The sequence below is a fragment of the Ovis canadensis genome, chromosome 2, assembly GCF_042477335.2.
Source record: "Ovis canadensis isolate MfBH-ARS-UI-01 breed Bighorn chromosome 2, ARS-UI_OviCan_v2, whole genome shotgun sequence".
In the NCBI taxonomy this organism is placed as follows: Eukaryota; Metazoa; Chordata; class Mammalia; order Artiodactyla; family Bovidae; genus Ovis; species Ovis canadensis.
Window position 1 is genome coordinate 210,003,478 of NC_091246.1, and position 20,259 is coordinate 210,023,736.

General features: G+C 42.2%; 1 protein-coding gene across 1 annotated transcript in view; it reads left to right on the forward strand.

Moving 5' to 3' along the window:
• Positions 1-14,226: 14,226 nt before the first annotated feature.
• The window catches only part of BMPR2 (bone morphogenetic protein receptor type 2), a 149,250-nt gene continuing 143,217 nt past the window's right edge, over positions 14,227-20,259 (forward strand). Inside the window, exon 1 of the mRNA XM_069577999.1 lies at positions 14,227-16,777. Coding sequence (XP_069434100.1) covers positions 16,702-16,777 — 76 coding nt within the window. The 5' untranslated portion in view covers positions 14,227-16,701. The remainder of the gene's footprint in view (positions 16,778-20,259) is intronic.

The following is a 20,259-nucleotide window of genomic DNA, read 5'->3' on the forward strand; positions in this document are numbered from 1 at the left end:
CTGCCTGCAGTGGGGGAAACTTGGTTCAGGAAGATCCCCTGGAGAAGGGCATGGCAACCTACTCCAGTATTCTTGCCTGGAGAATTCCAAGGACAGATGAGCCTGGCAGGCTACTGTCCATGGAGTCACAAAGAGTCAAAGACACAACTGGACAACTAACACACACACTTTCACATAAAGAAGAAAATAAAATTACCCACAATCCCCTCCCTTCCCAAATCAAAATTAGGAGCAATAAAAGTAGAAGAAGATTTTAAAAATAAATAAATAAAAGAGGAATGTTATACTGCTCCAGACTGTGAAGGGAGGACAAGACAGGTAATGTTGACGTGGGAATTGGAGAATGCTTAACCTGGGATGTAACAATTAGACTGGGTTTTGAGAAAAGCATAGAGATTGCCTGAAGAAGGGGCAGGAAAAGGCTTTGCCAATGAAATAACTAATCTTTAGAAAATTATAGATGTCTCTTTACCTTTTGAAAAATTTTAAAAAATTAAGTTATAAAAAAGGTAAGATTTAGAAAAGGGCCTGGATTATTTAGCAAATTGTAAGAGGTTTAGTCTGTCTGGATTTCTGTACTCTTGGGGGTAAAAAAGAGGTATAAAGCTGGAACTACTGTGAGGACTTTTGTTCATAAGGCTACAGAATTGTCCTTAGTTATACTGAGATAAGTGAGGTAAAGGATAACTGGAAATGCGATGTTGATCATTAGCCTTTTAATTAGAAAATTGTTACTTAGCCTAATCACCCCATCAGATTTACCCCTCCTTTCCCATTTTTCTATTACTGAAGTTTCCTGGCCAAGAGAAAAAAACTCCTTTTAGGGAGATGTAGGAAGGCGAGACAATGGCAAATAAGATTTCTTACAGATGTTCTACATAAAAACTTGGCAAACAAAATGCATATGAGTAATCCTTAGCTGTGAAACTGTTCTAGTAATAGTTTGTGTTTAGTGCATTTTCCTAAAGGTATTTATTTTTGGTATATGGAAAGATTATTCTGCAATATTTAGAAGAGAAAAAATCCACAAGTCTGGTAGTTCCATATTTTTAAATTCTGTGCTTTAAGAAGAATAAATGTATAGAGCCTGTTTCTGTATGATAGCAGATATATTCTGAAAAAAATGATTAATATGAGAACTATATATGGGCAAACCGTCCCCTGAAGAGCAACAGTTAGCCAGCGGAAGGCAATGATGGTTCTGAAGCAAAAGAATATCAAAGATACCAGAAATATTGTAAGCCTCATGCTGAGTGAAATAGTGATGCGCCCTGAGAGTAGCCCATGATCAACCTTCTTTTTTTAAAAATTTATTTATTGTAATTGAAGGCTAATTACTTTACAATATTGTGGTGGTTTTGGCCATACATTGACATGACTCAGCCACGGGTGTACATGTGTCTCCCCATCTTCAACCCCCCTCCCAAGTCCCTCGGGGTTGTCCCAGGGCACCAGCTTTGAGTGCCCTGCTTTATGTATTGAACTTGCACTGGTCATCTATTTTACATCTGGTAATATACATCCAACCTTCTTTTAAACTGTTATTTTTAAAAACTGAAAATTGGATTTCTCGCCATAAAAAAGAATAGGTAGTCACCTTGCTTTTTGAACATTTTTGAGACCAAACTGAGACAAAAATTTTATCCTAAATTTATTGTAGCACTTGATTTCCTACTGGAAAAGAGGTTTTAAAAATGCTCTTTTACATATCTGTAACTTACATAATATTGTACATCAACTATACTTCAATAAAATAATAAAATCCACTGAATTATACACTTAAAAATGGTCATTTAGGTGAAGGGAAAAGGAACATATTAAAGTGAAAGAAGTTCAAATTTTAAAGCATGATTAGTTTTGTTTAGAATCTAGTCTTAAATATCTAATCAGTTTTTAACTAGGGAAATTCAAGATTAAGATAGAAGAAAAAAAAAGATTAAGATAGAAGAAAGTAAGTTTTGATGTGGCTATTTCTGTGTTTCAGGGGCATCTAAAAGGATGAATATATACTTGTTTGGCACAGGGTGAAGGTTGTCAGGATGAGTATTACAGTAGCTTCAGCTGCTCTTGAAATTATTTGTGTAATTTCTGCAAGCAGATAATGTAATGCAGTTATTTGGAGGTCATTATGAAAGGCCAGATAAATATTTATCAAAAGTCAGAAAAACTAGAATACAAGGCTGTAAAACAGTCTTTTTGTCTAACATCAGTGTATTTCTAATGCTTATGCAACAGCCTTAGCAATCTAAGTTAGAAACTATTGATATGCTTAATAACTGACAAAAGTATAGAAAAAGCATTAAAGTTTTGAAAATGTGCAATAAGAAAAAAAATAATTCTAATTTTTTCCCTAATCCTCAAGATACAAATAAGCTATGTAGGGTCAAATATTTTTGCCTTGTTTTGTGTCATTTGGCTTTTCACTTAAGTTACTATCTATTGAATGTTTACTGTGTATGTAGTGGCAAATGATTTAGCCACTGCTCTTCAGTATTACGGGACTTCCCTCATAGCTCAGTTGGCAAAGAATCTGCCTGCAATGCAGGAGACCTGGGTTCATTCCCTGGGACGGGAAGATCCCCTGGAAAAGGAAATGGCAGCTCACTCCAGTATTCTTGCCTGGAGAGTCCCATGGACAGAGGAGCCTGGCAGGCTACAATTCACGGGGTCTCAAGAGTCAACACAACTTAGCGACTAAACCACTACCACCACCAGTATTATGAGTCTTTCTGCGAAAATAAGACTTTAACATGTCAAATAATTGTACATGAAATAATTAAGAATATCTCATGCCTTTAAATTTCTTGACAACATTATGCTATGCTCACCATACTAAAATAGAGACCTTTAAAAATTAGTATTGTTATAGGACTTCCCTGGTGACACTGTGGGTAAGAATTTGCCTGCCAATACAGGGGACACGGGTTCATTCCCTGGGCTGGGATGATTCCACATGCAGTGAAGCAGCTGGGTCCATGCACCACAACTACTGAGCCAGTGCCCTAGAGCCCGTGAGCTGCAACTACTGAGCCAGAGCGCTGCAGCTCCTGGAGTCTGTGTACCCAGAGCCTGTGCTCCACCACAGGAGAAGCCGCCGCAGTGGGAATCCTGCGCACCCCAGGAAAGAGTGTCCCCCACTTGTCTCAGCTGGAGAAAAGCCTGTGGAAAGCAGCAAAGCCCCAGCACAGCCAAAAAAAAATTAGTATTGTTATAGCATTTGTATAAAGTTACACACCCAAAAGGGATTCAATAAACATTCACTGATATATATAGATGTGTGTTACACACACACACACACACATACACGTTTACTGGCCACACTACTCGAGGGGTCTTAGTTCCCAGACCAGGAATCAAGCCTGTGCCCCCTGCAATGGAAGGGCAGAGTCCTAACCACTGGACTGCAAGGGAATTTCCAAGTCTTTGTATTTCTGAGGAAGTTGTGAGGTATGATTCGTACCTTTCTGGGCATCATAAAGGGCAAATTGTGTACTCTGAGCAGATATTAGAACATAACTGGGCAAATCTGTTGCGTCTACATTTTGGCTATGAACAGCAAGAATCATGATTTTTTTAAGAAGAAAAATGCAGAAACAACAATTTCTTTTTTATAAGTTGCTTAACTCAGGATTTAACATTATACAAATAGCTCCAACTATTTTGTGAAATAATTTTTTAAAAATCACTACATTTTTCACTAATATAAAGTAATATACAGTAGAAAAGCTTTTTTCTCAAACGTTGTTTTCAACTTATTTCATTTAGGGTAAAAATGAAACCTGTCATAAATAATTTTCTTAATATAAGAAAGTCAGTGATGTAAATAAATAATGGATTTTAAAGTTGAAGAGACACAGGGCTAGATAGTCCACAATTATTTTACAGATAATGAATTGAGGCCTACAGAAGTGAAATGATTTGCTCGATGTCACTCACACAATCAGTGACAGTAGAGCTGTTCCTAAAGCTTTGGGTTAATGTTTTTTCTCCCACTACATCTAATTGCTTCCTTTAATCACAAATGAGAGAGATTTCAACAGCTTACTGATGTAAGGAGGTAAAACTCTACAGTTGCCAAATTTTGCCATTTGGCTTAGTGTTTTCTTTTTTTAAAGGTATGGCTTGAATTTGTCTGGTTAATTGATAGCTTGATATGGTTCTCTTACTATTTGCTGTTGTTCAGTGGCTAAGTCCAGAGAAGGCAATGGCAACCCACTCCAGTACTCTTGCCTGGAAAATCCCATGGACGGAGGAGCCTGGTGGGCTGCAGTCCACAGGGAAGCTATGAGTCAGACACGACTGAGCAACTTCACTTTCACTTTTCACTTTCCTGCATTAGTGAAGGAAATGGCAACCCACTCCAATGTTCTTGCCTGGAGAATCCCAGGGACGGGGGGAGCCTGGTGGGCTGCTGTCTCTGGGGTCGCACAGAGTCGGACACGACTGAAGCGACTTAGCAGCAGCAGCAGCAGTGGCTAAGTCTCTGTTTTGCGACCCCATGGACTGCAGCCCACCAGGGTCTGTCCATGGGATTTCCCAGGCAAGAATACTGGAGTGGATTTCCATTTTCTCCTTCAGAGGATCTTCCATGACCCAGGGATCCAACTCCAACTCTCATTTCCTGTATTGTAGGTGGATTCTTTACTACTGAGCCATGGGGGAAGCCCTCTCTTACTACGTAAACAATCAAATCCTAAACTTGCAAAACTGCCCCCAAATTCCACTTTCATATTCTTCCATCGCCCACTGTGACTCTTTCAAACCATAATAGTTTCAGATGATTTTCTTCTGATAGTCAGTCTTTGTAATTTGCCTGTATCTGATGTTCCCTTGGCACCCATGACTAAGGTCAGTTGTTCCAGATCCTTAGGTTGATCCTCAGGTAGTCTTTGTACTTTTTAATGAGACGTTTCAGTAATTAAAAAAAAAAAAAAGCTATTCTCCTTCATGATTCTTATTTGTGAATTATGACAGTGTTTTGTAAAAATGCACTGACATGATATTAATACTAGTCTTATACTGATGTAGCTTGTCATTTGAGTACTATATCTATTGAAGCTAACACGAGTGAGCACATACACACATAGACTAGGTTATGCTCGATAACTATTCTGTAATCTCTGTATCTTAATATAAAGGCATATTTTTCACTCAAGATGCATGTCCAGCAAAGGTTAATGTGGACTTCCATTTAGTCATAAGAGAACTGAGGTAATGGAGGCTGCCTCATCTTGTAGTTGTACTACCTGGAATACTTGACCTTCGTGGTTGTTGTGGGAAAGGCTGGAGTATAATACTGACTCTTCTGTGCTTTGGCTGGAAGTGACACACATTACTTCTACTACAGCTTCACAAAGGAGCTGGAAAAACTGGGGAGCAGATAACATGTTTGTGGAGCACCAACGTCTTTGCTGCTAATGACAAAGTAGCCACACTTCCTATAGGACAGTCACCTATTGTCCAGACTCTCCATCCTTCGCCCCAGAGTTTACCTGAGTTCCAGCTACAAGCCTGGTCTCACCTTTTCCCATGAGCACAGACAAGAAGGGATTCTGCAATTATCGTCCTGGGGTTTAGCATTTTAACCTTTGGGTTAAAACTCACTCCAGGTTTAAGTTTCTCTCTCTTTCTGAAAGTAGAGTAGCCACCTTGTGTCTTGTTTCATCCTTATTTTATTCCTTGTACCTGAATTCCTATTTTAACTGGTAATTTTGAGGCTGATACAAAGAACTAGTCTAAAGTAGAGCTGAAGTATACCAGAAAATGTTGCTGGTTTTTAGTAATTAGCTACAATCATGAACTATTGGTTCTATTATTAACTTCTGGTTACATAGCTCTTTTGGTCTAAGTGATTCTTTTTTTTTCTTTAATAATTTTTATTTCTTTATTTATTTTTGGCTGTTTTGGGTCTTCACTGCTGCATGGGCTTTCCTTTAGTTGCAACCAGTCGGGGCTACTCTCCGTCGCAGTGCTTCTCATTGTGATGACTTCTCTTGTTGTGGCTTGAGGGCTCTAGAGCACAGGGTCGGTAGCTGTGGTTCATGGGCTTAGTTACTCTGCAGCCTGTGGGATCTTCCCTGAGCAGGGATCAAACCCGTGTTTCTGGCATGGGCAGGCAGATTCTTTACCACTAAGCCACCAAGGAATCCCCTAAGGGATTCTTAACATAAAGATCTCTCCTCCTGAGCTAGGTAGCCTTCCAGCTGATCCCTTGATCCACTCATTCTAAACCAATCTCTATCTAGCAGTCAGAACCACTCATTCTAAACCAGTCTCTAGTGGTTTGAGTTTAGTTCAGTTCAGTCGCTCAGTCGTGTCCGACTCTTTGCAACCCCATGTATCACAGCACACCAGGCCTCCCTGTCCATCACCAACTCCTGGAGTTCACTCAGACTCACGTCCATCGAGTCAGTGATGCCATCCAGCCATCTCATCCTCTGTCATCCCCTCTCCTCCTGCCCCCAATCCCTCTCAGCATCGAAATCTTTTCCAATGAGTCAACTCTTCGCATGAGGTAGCCAAAGTACTGGAGCTTCAGCTTTAGCATCAGTCCTTGCAAAGAAATCCCAGGGTTGATCTCCTTCAGAATGGACTGGTTGGATCTCCTTGCAGTCCAGGGACTCTCAAGAGTCTTCTCCAACACCACAGTTCAAAAGCACCAATTCTTCGGCGCTCAGCCTTCTTCACAGTCCAAATCTCACATCCATACATGACCATAGGAAAAACCATAGCCTTGACTAGACGGACCTTTGTTGGCAAAGTAATGTCTCTGCTTTTGAATATACCGTCTAGATTGGTCATAACTTTTCTTCCAAGGAGTAAGCGTCTTTTAATTTCATGGCTGCAGTCACCATCTGCAGCGATCTGGGAGCCCAAAAAAATAGTCTGACACTCTTTCTACTGTTTCCCCATCTATTTCCCATGAAGTGATGGGACCAGATGCCATGATCTCTGTTTTCTGAATGTTGAGCTTTAAGCCAACTTTTTCACTCTCCTCTTTCACTTTTATCAAGAGGCTTTTTAGCTCCTCTTCACTTTCTGCCATAAGGGTGGTGTCATCTGTGTATCTGAGGTTATTGATAATTCTCCCGGCAATCTTGATTCTAGCTTGTTTCTTCCAGTCTAGCGTTTCTCATGATGTACTCTGCATAGAAGTTAAATAAGCAGGGTGACAATATACAGCCTTGACGTACTCCTTTTCCTATTTGGAACCAGTCTGTTGTTCCATGTCCAGTTCTAACTGTTGCTTCCTGACCTGCATACAGATTTCTCAAGAGGCAGGTCACGTGGTCTAGTATTCCCATCTCTTTCAGAATTTTCCACAGTTGATTGTGATCCACACAGTCAAAGGCTTTGGCATAGTCAATAAAGCAGAAAAGGATGTTTTTCTGGAACTCTCTTGCTTTTTCCATGATCCAGCGGATGTTGGCAATTTGATCTTTGGTTCCTCTGCCTTTTCTAAAACCAGCTTGAACATCAGGGAGTTCATGGTTCACGTATTGCTCAAGCCTGGCTTGGAGAATTTTGAGCATTACTGTACTAGCATGTGAGATGAGTGCAATTGTGCGGTAGTTTGAGCATTCTTTGGCATTGCCTTTCTTTGGAATTGGAATGAAAAGTGACCTTTTCCATTCCTGTGGCCACTGCTGAGTTTTCAAAATTTGCTGGCATATTGAGTGTAGCATTTTCACAGCATCATCTTTCAGGATTTGAAACAGCTCAACTGGAATTCCATCACCTCCACTAGCTTTGTTTGTAGTGATGCTTTCTAAGGCTCTCTTGACTTCACATTCCAAGATGTCTGGCTCTAGATTAGTGATCACATCAAAGGGAATGGCAAGCCACTTCAATATTCTTGCCTTGAGAACCCCATGAACAGTATGAAAAGGCAAAATGATAGGATACCGAAAGAGGAACTCCCCAGGTCATTAGCTGCCCAATATGTTACTGGAGATCAGCGGAGAAATAACTCCAGAAAGAATGAAGGGTTGGAGTCAAAGCAAAAACAATACCCAGATGTGGATGTGACTGGTGATAGAAGCAAGATCCGATGCTGTAAAGAGCAATATTGCATAGGAACCTGGAATGTCAGGTCCATGAATCAAGGCAAGCTGGAAGTGGTCAAACAAGAGATGGCAAGGGTGAACGTCGACATTCTAGGAATCAGCTAACTAAAATGGACTGGAATGGGTGAATTTAACTCAGATGACCATTATATCTACTACTGCGGGCAGGAATCCCTCAGAAGAAATGGAGTAGCCATCACGGTCAACGAAAGAGTCTGAAATACAGTACTTGGATGCAATCTCAAAAACGACAGAATGATCTCTGTTCGTTTCCAAGGCAAACCATTCAATATCACAGTTATCCAATCTATGCCCCCACCAGTAATGCTGAAGAAACTGAGGTTGAACAGTTTTATGAAGACCTACAAGATCTTTTAGAACTAACACCCAAAAAAGATGTCCTTTTCATTATAGGGGACTGGAATGCAAAAGTAGGACGTCAAGAAACACCTGGAGTAACAGGCAAACTCAGACTCTTAGGTCTTGAGAACTAATAGTTTCTAATTAATAATGTCTAAAATCATTAGTGATTCTAACCTGAAAAAGGCTACTTTAGTGCAGAAGGAAACCTAAAAGTATCCTTAAAATGTATTGCTATGAGAAGAATTATTAGCTGTTCAATCATGTTCATCTCTTTGCGACCCCATAGACTGTAGCCCACCAGGTTGTCCATGGATTCTGTAGGCAAGAATACTAGAGTGGGTTGCTATTTCCTTCTCCAGGGGATGTTCCCAACCCAGGGACTGAACCAGTGTCTCTTATGTCTCCTGCATTGGCAGGCAGGTTCTTTACCACTAGGGCCACCTGGGAAGCCCTACATTGATATAAGGAGAGGCAAAAGGATGGTATTCATAAGGATAAGTTGTTAATCTTAACTACCCCATTCCTAGGTTATAAGGAAGATTCATAGAGTCTAGAAAATTCAAGAGCTCAACACCCACCTCCTTGTTAACACTGTCATAAGGGTGATCATAAACAGTTCAATTCATTTCTACAGTCTTTATTGAGAACCTATTCTGCGCTAGGTATTGTGCTTATTGCTGGGGATAGAGTGATAAATAAGAGTTCATCCCTCTTTTTAAATTGCTCACAATCTATTAAGGGAGGAAAGGAAAGCAGATAATCAAAATGCAGCCTGAAAAGTGCAACACTAGCAACTTATAAAAGGCACAAAGGGAACACAAAGAGGGAATAATTCTGATTGGGATTTGGGGTCTGGGAAATATTCTTAAAGGTAGTACTGTCTGACCTGGATGTTGTTGAAGAACCTAAGCTGCTCCATTTTGTTAAAAGAAAAATTCCGTTTTGTAAGGTTCTGGGAAAAGAGCCTTTGGAAATCCCCTGACCTCACCCCACCACCCACGAGCCAATCAGACCCCAGACCAAAATCTCCTGACTTAATGCTCAGGAACTTGTGGTCTACCTAGACAATAGGGACCAATCAAGAACCAACATACAACCCTTTGAAAGAAAGTGACCAATCAGATGTCCCCCTACCTAGAAATCCTTTTTTCCCATGTACACTCCCCATATAAGCTATGGAATCCAAAACCCGGGGCTCCTCCCTATAGCCACTGCGTCAGTAACGGTGGGAGCCCCAGCTTGAGCTTGGTAATAAAAACTCTTGCTTTTGCTTCGGATATTGGCTCCCTGGTGGTCATTGGGAGATTTCGCAACTTGGGCATAACAGTTGTGTGATGAACAAAAATTAATAAGACAACAAGAGGGAAAAGGGCATTCTTGGTAGATACAAAGTTAAGTGTAAAGACACAAAGGTGTGTGTGTGTGTTTGAGGAACTGTAAATTCTTTGCTAGCATAAAGCTCTAGAGAATAGAAGTTCTTACTAGCATAGTACAGATCCTGGAGTACAGTAGACAATATAAACAAAGGAGTAAATGAGAGGAGCTTGGACTGAATCTTATACCTCCCACTGGCTGAACCTAATAAGAAGCCAGTGTGCAATGGAGTCATGAAAATTTAATTTGTAGAAGTCAGTCTCTGACAAAGGAGAAAAGGGGAGAGACTGGAACTGAGAACAAATAGGCACATCATCCACATCCTTATTATGGCCTATTAACCTTGTAAGGCATGCCTACCTTTCTTAGCTGTATCTCCTATGCTCCAATAAATGGGTCCCCTTTTCATTAGCCAGATATACCAAGATTGTCCTAACTAGTTCAGGGCTTTTGCTTGTTTCCTAAGCCAAAAAGGCTCTTCTACTAGATCTCTAGCAGAGATCATTCTGGTGGAATCCTTTTCATCATTCAAATCCCAGGTCAAGTGACACTTCCTCAGATAAGACTTCTCTGATAAGTCATTTTAAGGTAGAATATGACTCTCCTTCTCATATTTTTCTCCTTGGTAAAAGGTAATGTGATGAACACAACCTAAGGTGACCTCCAATTATCCACATCCTTTAAAAATCCCTTCCCTTGGAGTGTGGGTGGAAACTATGATGTACTTCTAATTGATAGAATATGGCAAAGGAGATAGGATGCCACTCTCATGATTACGTTATTTATACAAGACTCAGCCTTAGCAGACTCCAGCAAGAGAGATTCTCCCTGTTGGTTTTGCATAAATAAGTTACTATACTGTGAAAACAGTTATGGAGAAGGCCACATGGCATGCAACTGCAGGGGCCTCTAGGAGCTGACAGCAGTCCCTGGCAGATAGTCAACATGTTAATGAGCTTAAAAGGAGATTCTTCCCCCGTCAGTCCTTCAGATGAGAACACAGCCTGGCTGACACCGTGATTGCAACTTTGAGAGATTCTGAGCAGAGAACCCAGCTAAACTGTGCCTGGACTCTTGATCCACAGAAACTGTGAGATAATAAGGATGTGTGGTTTGGGGCTGCTAATTTTATGGAAATTTGTTAAACAACAATAGAAAAAAACCACAAGTGTTATGAGAGGATAAGCATAAGGAACCTAGCTCCCTTGTTCATTTCTGTATTATTATTTCTAGAATAGCAACTGGAATATAGTTCAATGAAATGTTTATTTATTGATTATATAAATGAAGGAATGAAAGGACAGATGGGTGGATGAATGGATGAACTTTAGCTAGATATAGCAAGAGGACAAGACTGAATCCTAGAAAAATGGCTAGTGGCTATAGGCTAAGGAATACTACTTTCAAAGGGAGAAGTGGATACACTGGGCAGGTATTGGTGTGTTTCAAAGACTACAGGGAGCCAGGATATCTGATAGTCTAAGATTTCCTTTATTATGTTAAACTTCAAAAAAATTTTAAGTCTTAGTAAAAATTTTAACCGTATTTTAGAGTAGCTTAGGAAATAAAGAAAGGGTCCCGTTGCTACTCCTTGGAGGAAAGCAGAGCTCAGTGTCTGACATCTGCAAGAAAAAGCTCTTACAAGGTGTTAGAGAAGTTCAGACCAAATCAGATAATATGGAAAACATAAGCCTTCCATTCCAGGTTTGGGATCTTTCACACGCTTAGGGAGAGGCTGGGTTCTCCGGTTGTGTCACTCAGGATGGGAGGCTCAGATGATTTTATTTTGTACTTACAGGGAAGGGTTACCCCAGAAGCTAGGCTAACTAATATTTCAAAAGTTACATAAAAAGAGTAGGAAAGAGATGGGGCAATAGATCTATGTTCCAAACACTGAATTTGTTTGTTTGTTTTATTTTTAAAGCTTTGCTTGTTTCAGAAAGAGAGAGACTTAAGTTTGCTTTTAGATCCAGAGCATGTTGGGGTGAATGGAGGTCAATTTCCAATTTCATTTTTCTCATATTTCACATCTGGGTTTTCTCCTCTCCCCAGAAATAAATTAGTCTTAATAGGAGACAGTGCCATGTTGCATATTGCTCAGTTATATCCTAAAGATTAAATCTTAAAGTGTCTAAGCGGCTTTAAGTTGCCTTCAGTTACTGGACCCTAAATGTTTCAATGCTAACTTCTGGGCATCTGTATTTTTTTTATTCTAGAGCTAAGAGTTTTTCTTCTATTTTTCTTTGACACCACTGCTTTATGATGATAAAGTTTGTTCTTAAAAGTATTCAGTATCTCTGCGCCCAGGTAACTCCTACTAGTCCTCATAGAGCATAATAGGGTTTCTGTCCTTATTCTGATCCTAGTTCTAATCATCTGCTTAGTCCCCCCAGGCCCCTCCTAGACCAAGGGCCTTACTTTGCTTTTGCAAGTCTTCCACCTCAGAGGAAACATATAATCCATCTGTCCATCTGAATGTCCATGTTGCTCCCTTCATTTTACAGTTTCTTACCCCAGAGTTTTTCTCATGTGTTAGAAAACCCTCCTATACTACTTGCTGGGCTTTTGATTAGAGGTCCGAGGATTAACCTCCCCTTGGACACCATGGTAGTTATTAGAGTTGTTCACAGATTTTCATGTTCTCTTCTTTCTAGTCATGTTGGATAGCATTACATTTCCCTTTTCTCTTGAAGTTAGGTTTAGCCATGTGACTTCTTTGGCCAATAACATGTGAGTGGAAGTGAAGCATATTGCTTCTGGGAGGAAGCATTTTAATGGCTAATACAAGACACTGTAAACTAGCAGTTAAATTTTATGATCCCTATTGCGATAATCCTGAAAGCACGTATCTCAGTGAAGCCTCCACCAGTCTGGGGACTTAAGTGATTACAATGAGCATAGTCCATGAAGTGGATGTTGTACTGAACTCCAAGATTCACCATTCAATACACCATCTCTCCCAACTGTTGGAAATATTGGTAGCTGACGGTCCTCAGCTGTGTCCCTCTCTGGAGGTATTGCTTTTGGATAAAGACAGCCCTCTCACCCAAGGAGCACCTCCCTTCCCTGGGTGCAGCCCGTATCCACTGATGGGTTGATGTGAGGATATAAAGACCTAGCCCCTTGCCTCTATTTAGGACAATGTTGAAGGGCCATGCTATTGCCAGAGCTCTCTGCAGAACTGCCTGAAGCCTCAGTGGTAACTATGCTGACAACTTCTCCCTCTGCTTGATCTTGTAACCCGCAGTCTTCAGAGATTGTTCTTGAGAGCATTACCCTAAAACCTCCTATGTGCAAATCTGTTTCAGTGGTTTGGTTTCCAGTGAACCATATTTGTGATAGGCTTCCTAACCACTTGTATCAAACATGTAATATGTGTGAGAACTAAATTTTGTTGTAATAAGCTGCTGTTTGTTATAACCCAGTTTATCCTAACTAGTACAGATAACAAACTTTCCTGCCCTGCCAGTATCTTTATTCTTGCCTGAGTTTGACTTGTATGGTCTGTCTTGTCTTTTTGAACAGATTGATTGCCAAGTTCTAGTTCTTCTCTGATGTTATTTCTCATCATGAGTGAACAGCCATGTCCCAACTGAGATATTACAAGGAACAACAGAAAAGGGAAGGGGGTTGTATATCTAGTTATCTACTAATTATTCATATCAAGTCGGTGGCATAATTTTTTCATGTAAATTTCCTAGGACTCTTTCTTCTTTTCTATATAACTTATTATATATTTATAATATATATAAGGGTACACTGTTTCTTAGGAGAATTTTTATGCAAATAAAGAGTAATCAAATACTTAATCCTAATTTGAGAAAGTAAAACAGTATACTACCACTGTCTACACCTCTGACGTACTTAATTCCTATTACTCTGAGTGCTCAGTCTTATTTATTTCTTGAAAATCAAATGGTAAAACAATTTTGGGTCTTTGGGCAATATATATATATACACACACATATACACAGATATACATACATACATTTATGGCGTGTGTGCTCAGCTGTGTCTGATTCTTTGTGACTCCATGGACTCTAGGCCACCAGGCTCCTCTGTCCATGGAATTTTCCAGGCAAGAATACTGGGTTGGATTGCCATTTTCCTCCTCCAGAGGATCTTCCCAACCCAGGAATCAAACCCTCCTCTCCTGCATTGGCAGGCAGATTCTTTAGCACTGAGCCCCCTGGGAAGCCACACGCGCGCGCACACACACACACCATAAAGCTAGTGAATCAAGGCATATACTCCTTTTTTCTTCTCTGTTTAAAGGATTTTACTACAAAAAAACCTCTCTGCCTTAAGGGTAAACAGTATAAAAATATTTCCACTAAAAAGGGTTTGAGAATTCTGAGCTGGGATTACCACAACCCCTAATTATATAAGATACTTAGTATGATAACACCAACTAGTGTAAGGAATGTGGAGATTTATTTACATCAAGTTCAGATAAAGAGATAAAAGGGGACTTGAATAAGCAGGCAAAGATTAGGACTTCAGGAGTGTATATTTGAAGGTATCTTTGGAACTGCCCCTTAGCTACAATGAAAGACCAGTAAAACCAGCCTTCAGAATAACCCTTCTGCTTAGTAGGAGAAGGGAAGGCTAGAATTCACCTCTAAGATCGCCCTCCCACGCAGATTTTCCCCCTAGCAGCTAAGAATTAAACCCAGACTTCCGATCATGGCGCCACGCACGTCACCTTCTCCCTCTTCGCCTAGCAAAATCCCACCCAAGTCGACCAGATCCTGCAGGAGTGTGTAGAAGCTGCAGGGCGGGGGGAGAATTCCCTTCCACAATCCTGGTTGCTTGGGGTTTTGCAATTCAAAAAAACCTGCTAAACAGATCCGAGCCAGATTCAAAGGAGGCTTAGATACCAGCAAGACCTGCTCTTTCCCTTGGGTGCGTAGACTCGACCCCACTCTACCCTGAGAGCCTACTCCTCACCGCAAATTTCCTTTCAAATGCCTTAAGGGCTTCCAAGGCTCCCAGCCTTTGTGAATAAAGGCCCACCCTCGAAGTGGAAACCTCGCTGCATAGAGAAATATGCACAGACAGCAGGACAGCGAACAGAATTGCAAAAGAATGAGTTCTTTCTAGCTTTGCATCCTTTCGAATGTTCAATATTCCTGTTAGCCAAGAAGGGTTCCGGTAATGGGTACTTGAGGGAAGCAGGCCACCGATTAGAGCAAAAAACATCAATACAGGGGTGGTCTTTCCAATTCCGGCTTTTGTTTGAGTCAGTGAGGGTAGCCCGAGGAGGCCAAAGTCTCTGGTTCTGGGAAAGGCGGGTCCGTCCCGATTCTTTGAGCTACGGAGAGGCAGGCGCCGGCCCCAAGAAACAAAGGGGGTAGTTTTGCCCCTCCAGGCTTTTACTCCAGGAGTCCCAGAGGAGTCAGAGCCTAAATCAACCGAGCTCGGAAGAGTTTGCCAAAGGTTGGACAACAGACACGGCTGCCCTCTCTTAAGCACACAAATCCCACGCGTGCCAGTCTAGAAGGTATGTGAGCGTCAAAGAGAAAGGCCATTGCTGCCCATCGCGGGCGGCCAGCCCCGCCCTGCTCTCGGTGGCTGGGGGGAGACTCGCAGTGCGAGAGCCCGGGAGCGAGGGGCGGGGACGGGCGGGGCCGCGAGCGCGCAGGCGCAGTGCGGGTCTTATCGCGCCGCCGCCGCCGCCGCTGCCGCCGCCCGCGCTGCACCACAGGCCCGAGACAGACAGGGCCGGGAAGAGCTGGAGACTGAGGAGGAGGCGGAGGCGGCGGCGGAGGCGGGGCGACTCCGGTGACCGGGAGCGCCGCAGACTGGCAGCTGCGGCGACTCCCCCCTTTGTGTCTGGTCTGCTCGGAGCCTCTGGAAGTGCTTCCCGGAGGGGCGCGGGGTGTCTCGCCGCCTCGCTGCCCACCCCCCTCCCTAGCCACCTACATCCGCCCTCCCGCCGCCCCCCGCCCTCGGCCCGCGACACCCGAGCTCCGCCCGGAGCCTAGAGCTGCGGGAAAAGGAGGCGGCGGCGGCGGCGGCGGCTTCCTCTGGGGAGGGGGTTGTGATTCGCTCACAGGAGCCCTTGAAGGAAGAAGACGAAGCTTTTACGGTGGAATTTACCTCAGGCAAGATGGAGCGGCAGCAATAAAAAGAGAAAGAGCGAGGAGCGCACCCGGGAGAGCTAGAAAGGGCAGCCTGCCGACCCCTCCCCTCCCCCGCTTCCCACCGCCCCTCAGCCCTCCGGCCGGGACCTGCCCAACCCTCGCAGGATTGTTCCGCGAAGGCGTGAAGGCGGTGGGTTTGTCCATGGAGGCAGGCACCTTTTTCGATCCAGTCGAGGAGGAGGATTTGCTGTGCTCAAGATCGGAGTAAGGGAAGCACCGAAGCGAAACTTAAAAGGATTCTTGCCCTCCCGGAGCACAGGCGATGCGCCTCGGATTGCCGGGCGCCGCCGCCGGCCGTCCGGCTTCGCCCTTCCCGGCAGTCGGGAACTTGTTCTGATCCTCGGCGCCCCGCGAATGCCCGCTGCCCACCCTTCGGCACCCTGGATATGTTTTCTCCCAGACCTGGATATTTCTTCGATATCGTGAAACTACGGGGGAAATAACTGCGGGGCTTTTTTTTCTCGTCTCCGTGTTTCTCCCCACGGACATGCCTTCAGTTTGGGGCGCCAAGGCACCCAGTCCTGGGCGAATGAACACCCCCAGCCGCGAGGGAGAGAAATGAAGGGAATTTGTGCAGCGGAATGAAAACTCTACCGCTCGGTCCTCTCATCTGCCATTTGTCCTTTCAAACTGCATTGTAATTCGGGCCGGAGAAGTCCGACAGGAGCGAGGACTAGCCTCCCGGCCGCGTTTTTCCGCCCGTATTCACTTTCCGTCTTTCTTTTTCCCTGCTCTCCTCGGCTGACCTAGGGATGACTTCGTCGCCGCGGCGGCCCCGGCGGGTGCCCTCGCTGCTGTGGATCGTCCTGCTGGTCAGCGCTGCGGCCGGTGAGTCGCCCCGGGTGGCGCGTCCGGGCCATTTCCCTGCGGCTGGCGGGGTGGGAGCCCGCAGAGGCCGAGGCCTGCGCTCGCCCTTCGCCGCGCGTCCCCTGATCGCCCCGGACCTGCGCGCCTTTCCCCGTCCTCCGGGAGAGCTAACATTTCACGTTAAATCCCCACACCTCGTATTCCCCACCCCCTACTCCCCCCACCGGGGCGGGGGGGAAGAAAGACACGTAGGGTGTGGTATCTTGACATTTTTAGCTGTGAGGTAATGCAGGGATTAAAAATAATATTTTAATCACCAGTGAACAGTGCCTATCAGGAGATCTTTGGGAACAGACCTGTAGATTTTTTTTTTAATATAAAGAAGCAGATTTGGCTGTAAGTAGAGAGAACATCCACTGTAGAACACGCACTTGAAGCTTATTTTTAGATGTAGATCACTCTTTGAGAATCCCTGGTACTTTGATTATTCCAAAAAATGTTGTGGAAGGCAGAACTGCGAGATTCTTAATACGTTGTATACTACTGTTAATCGTTATTACCATTATTTTGTTTTGAAGTATATTAGTAATTTTCGTCTTTTCAATCTGGACATATATTTTGTATACTTTTGGAATTACTTTTGGGCTTAGAAGTATTTTCGGTAAGTTTTCATTTAGTCATCTGGCTTTCTGTTGGCTTTCCTGTCATTGAGGCAACTTTGACCTCGCATCAAGACTTCTAGGAGATTTGAGTCCTGAAAGTCTTTTGACATTTTACTGAAGCTTAAAGGGAAATCCTTTCTTTAGGATATTTTGTTATTAGTTCTCAGACACCTTTAGGAAAAAACCTCGTTTTGTTTGCAATTACTTTCCCAGCAGTCTTTTGGTGATTTGCTTTTAGAAATTTTAGGGAGTGAATTATGCATATAATTCTTAAATTGGGTTTAGGATGGCCAGATAGATTATACATTTAGAAATGAATAGAGGACAACATAACACCTTTCCAGTTATTTTTTCTTAATAAGTATAATTTTCACATTCAGTAAATTTCTCAATGCTGTGTTAGATTCGGAGATTGCATAGTTCCATTTAAAAACTGCATATTTTCACATTCAGTAAATTTCTCATTTCTTGTGTTAGATATGGAGATTTCATGTTTACATTTGGAAAACACTGAAAAAAATTTTGAACTTTTGTGCTTTTGATATTGTTGATTGATGTCTGTTATGTTTATGAGAGTTGTGTTAAAATAATATGAACTTCTGAATGTATTTTAACACTGATATTTTAATATTACTAATCATCACAATTCCTTTTGGGGAAAAGTGAATGATTTTTCTGTAGATTACTTTATATTGTGTTACCTCTTTAAATTCTCTAGTAATAAGCCATGTGGTTGGTCCCTGTAAAATATGAAGACAGTAAAAGGCTTTACGTTTAAGCAGTCATTCTAAGAGCAGAAATCTCAGAGCATACACTTTTCAGTGTTGGTTATTCTTGACTTTTCTACAACACAGATTCTTATTTATAGTTGACAGAATTATTATTTTGTGATTAGAACTGATAAAAGTAAGGGAAAGATCAATTGACTTAAAAAAATGTGATTTCTGTTTGGTAAATGGAATATTAGAATAATGGTCCTTAAAAGGGATAGATTAATCACTTTAAAGGTGATAATAGTCATCTTTTTTTCTTCAGTATTACTAATTACCAGATGCTAAAATTTGTGAAGTTGGATTTCAGATCTGTAACAATAACAGTAACAACAGTATTTACTGAGTGCTAGCTATGTGCCAGGAACTGTTCTAGTAGCCTTACATGTATTTTCTCATTTGATCCTCTTGACAGTTCTTAACTCCAGGTTCAGTAATGCTCCTTTTATAGAGAGGGAAGTACTCTGTGCATCCCCATGCACTTTAGCCCACCGGGCTCCTCTGTCCATGGAATTCTCCAGGAAAGAAAACTGGAGTGGGTTGCCATGTCCTTCTCCAGGGGATCTTCCCCACCTAGGGATTGAACCCGGGTCTCCTGCGTTGCAGGCAGATTCTTTACCATCTGAGCCACTTGGGAAGCCTGGAGTGAAGTACAGAGAATTTAAATAATAACTCACCACACAGTAAATTGTGGAGCTAAAATTGCAACCTGCACCTACCATGTTACCTACCATGTTAATGTAGGCAACAGCTTCTCAGTCTAATTGGGTACATGAGATAGAGTTAGTGTCTTCAGATTAACCTTTGAAAAGAAGCCTGGACTCTTGAGAGGATCTTAGTACAGCACTTGTTATGCAGATGTCATGGTTCTAAATGTGTAAAACTTTGCCTAATATTGGAGTGGTTAGTGCAGTTTCATTAAGTGTAAGGTAGCTAGAGAGGGCCTGTGTGAACTTGGGATGTACAGATGGAATGATGTAACTAGACAGGTGCACATGGTGCAGCTGAACAGGAAAATAACACTGGAAGATTGACATCACATCCCTCTGTGGGGTCATGGATAAATCCTATTTCTTTTGGGTTCCTCTTTCCCACTTATTCTAGGTAGTTCTTGGATCCTTAATTCTAAGAACAGTTGGTATGCAGAAATTAGAATTTATAGAAAGTACTATGCTTGTTTGGTTTGTAAATGAAGTCTTAATTTTAATAAAAGGATGCGATATAATGCAATACTTATTTGAGAGTCCGCTTCTGTTGAAATTTTTTTTTTAATTTAAGTCGCCAAGCTGTTTATTTAGGTTGTAATGGTTACAAATAACAGATCTAACCCTGTATCCTTCTCCATCATATGAGGGAGCAGACTCAGCTACTCTTTTTTCCTCCAGTCTTTGTTCTTGTTTTCATCCTTCTTGTCCCTTCCTGCCATCTTTGTTGGCCTCGGAGGCCCGGGAGTTCATGGTATTTCGAATGGTCTCATTTTGGGGATCCAAACCTGGAAAGTTCTCCAGGACCCAAAGGAGTTCAGGAGACCTACAACCTTTCTTAATCCTCTCTCCTTGTCTGGCTCAGTTGTGTCCATGCCTCTAGTTGGCACCCATGTTAGCTGATTCTGCCTCAGCGGTGTCAGCTGATTCTTCCTGCATTTGAAATAGTTCACTTGACTAGGTTTCAGTTTTACATACATCTCTTCAGCAACACACATGTCTACAAAAGCTATCATGGCATATGGATTGTGGTGATGGTGGTATTGTTGGAGTGGGTGTAGGTGTGTGTGTGTGTAAAATGTGGGGAGAGAGATGTTTATTCCAGCTTTACTACGTTAAAGGCCAACTTTCTTAACCGTGAAAGGGAAAAAATTGATTATTGTTCTCTGATGGGTAAGTTTTAATTATAAAAGGTACAGAATGAAGTCAGTGTAAATTAGTTAATTTTATAACTGGCCATATCACTTTTTAAAAAAAACTGTCGTTGACTTACAGTGTTATGTTGATTTCTGATGTACAGAAAAGTATTCAGTTGTACATATTTCATATTCTTTCCCATTATGCTTTATTAGAGAATATTGAATATA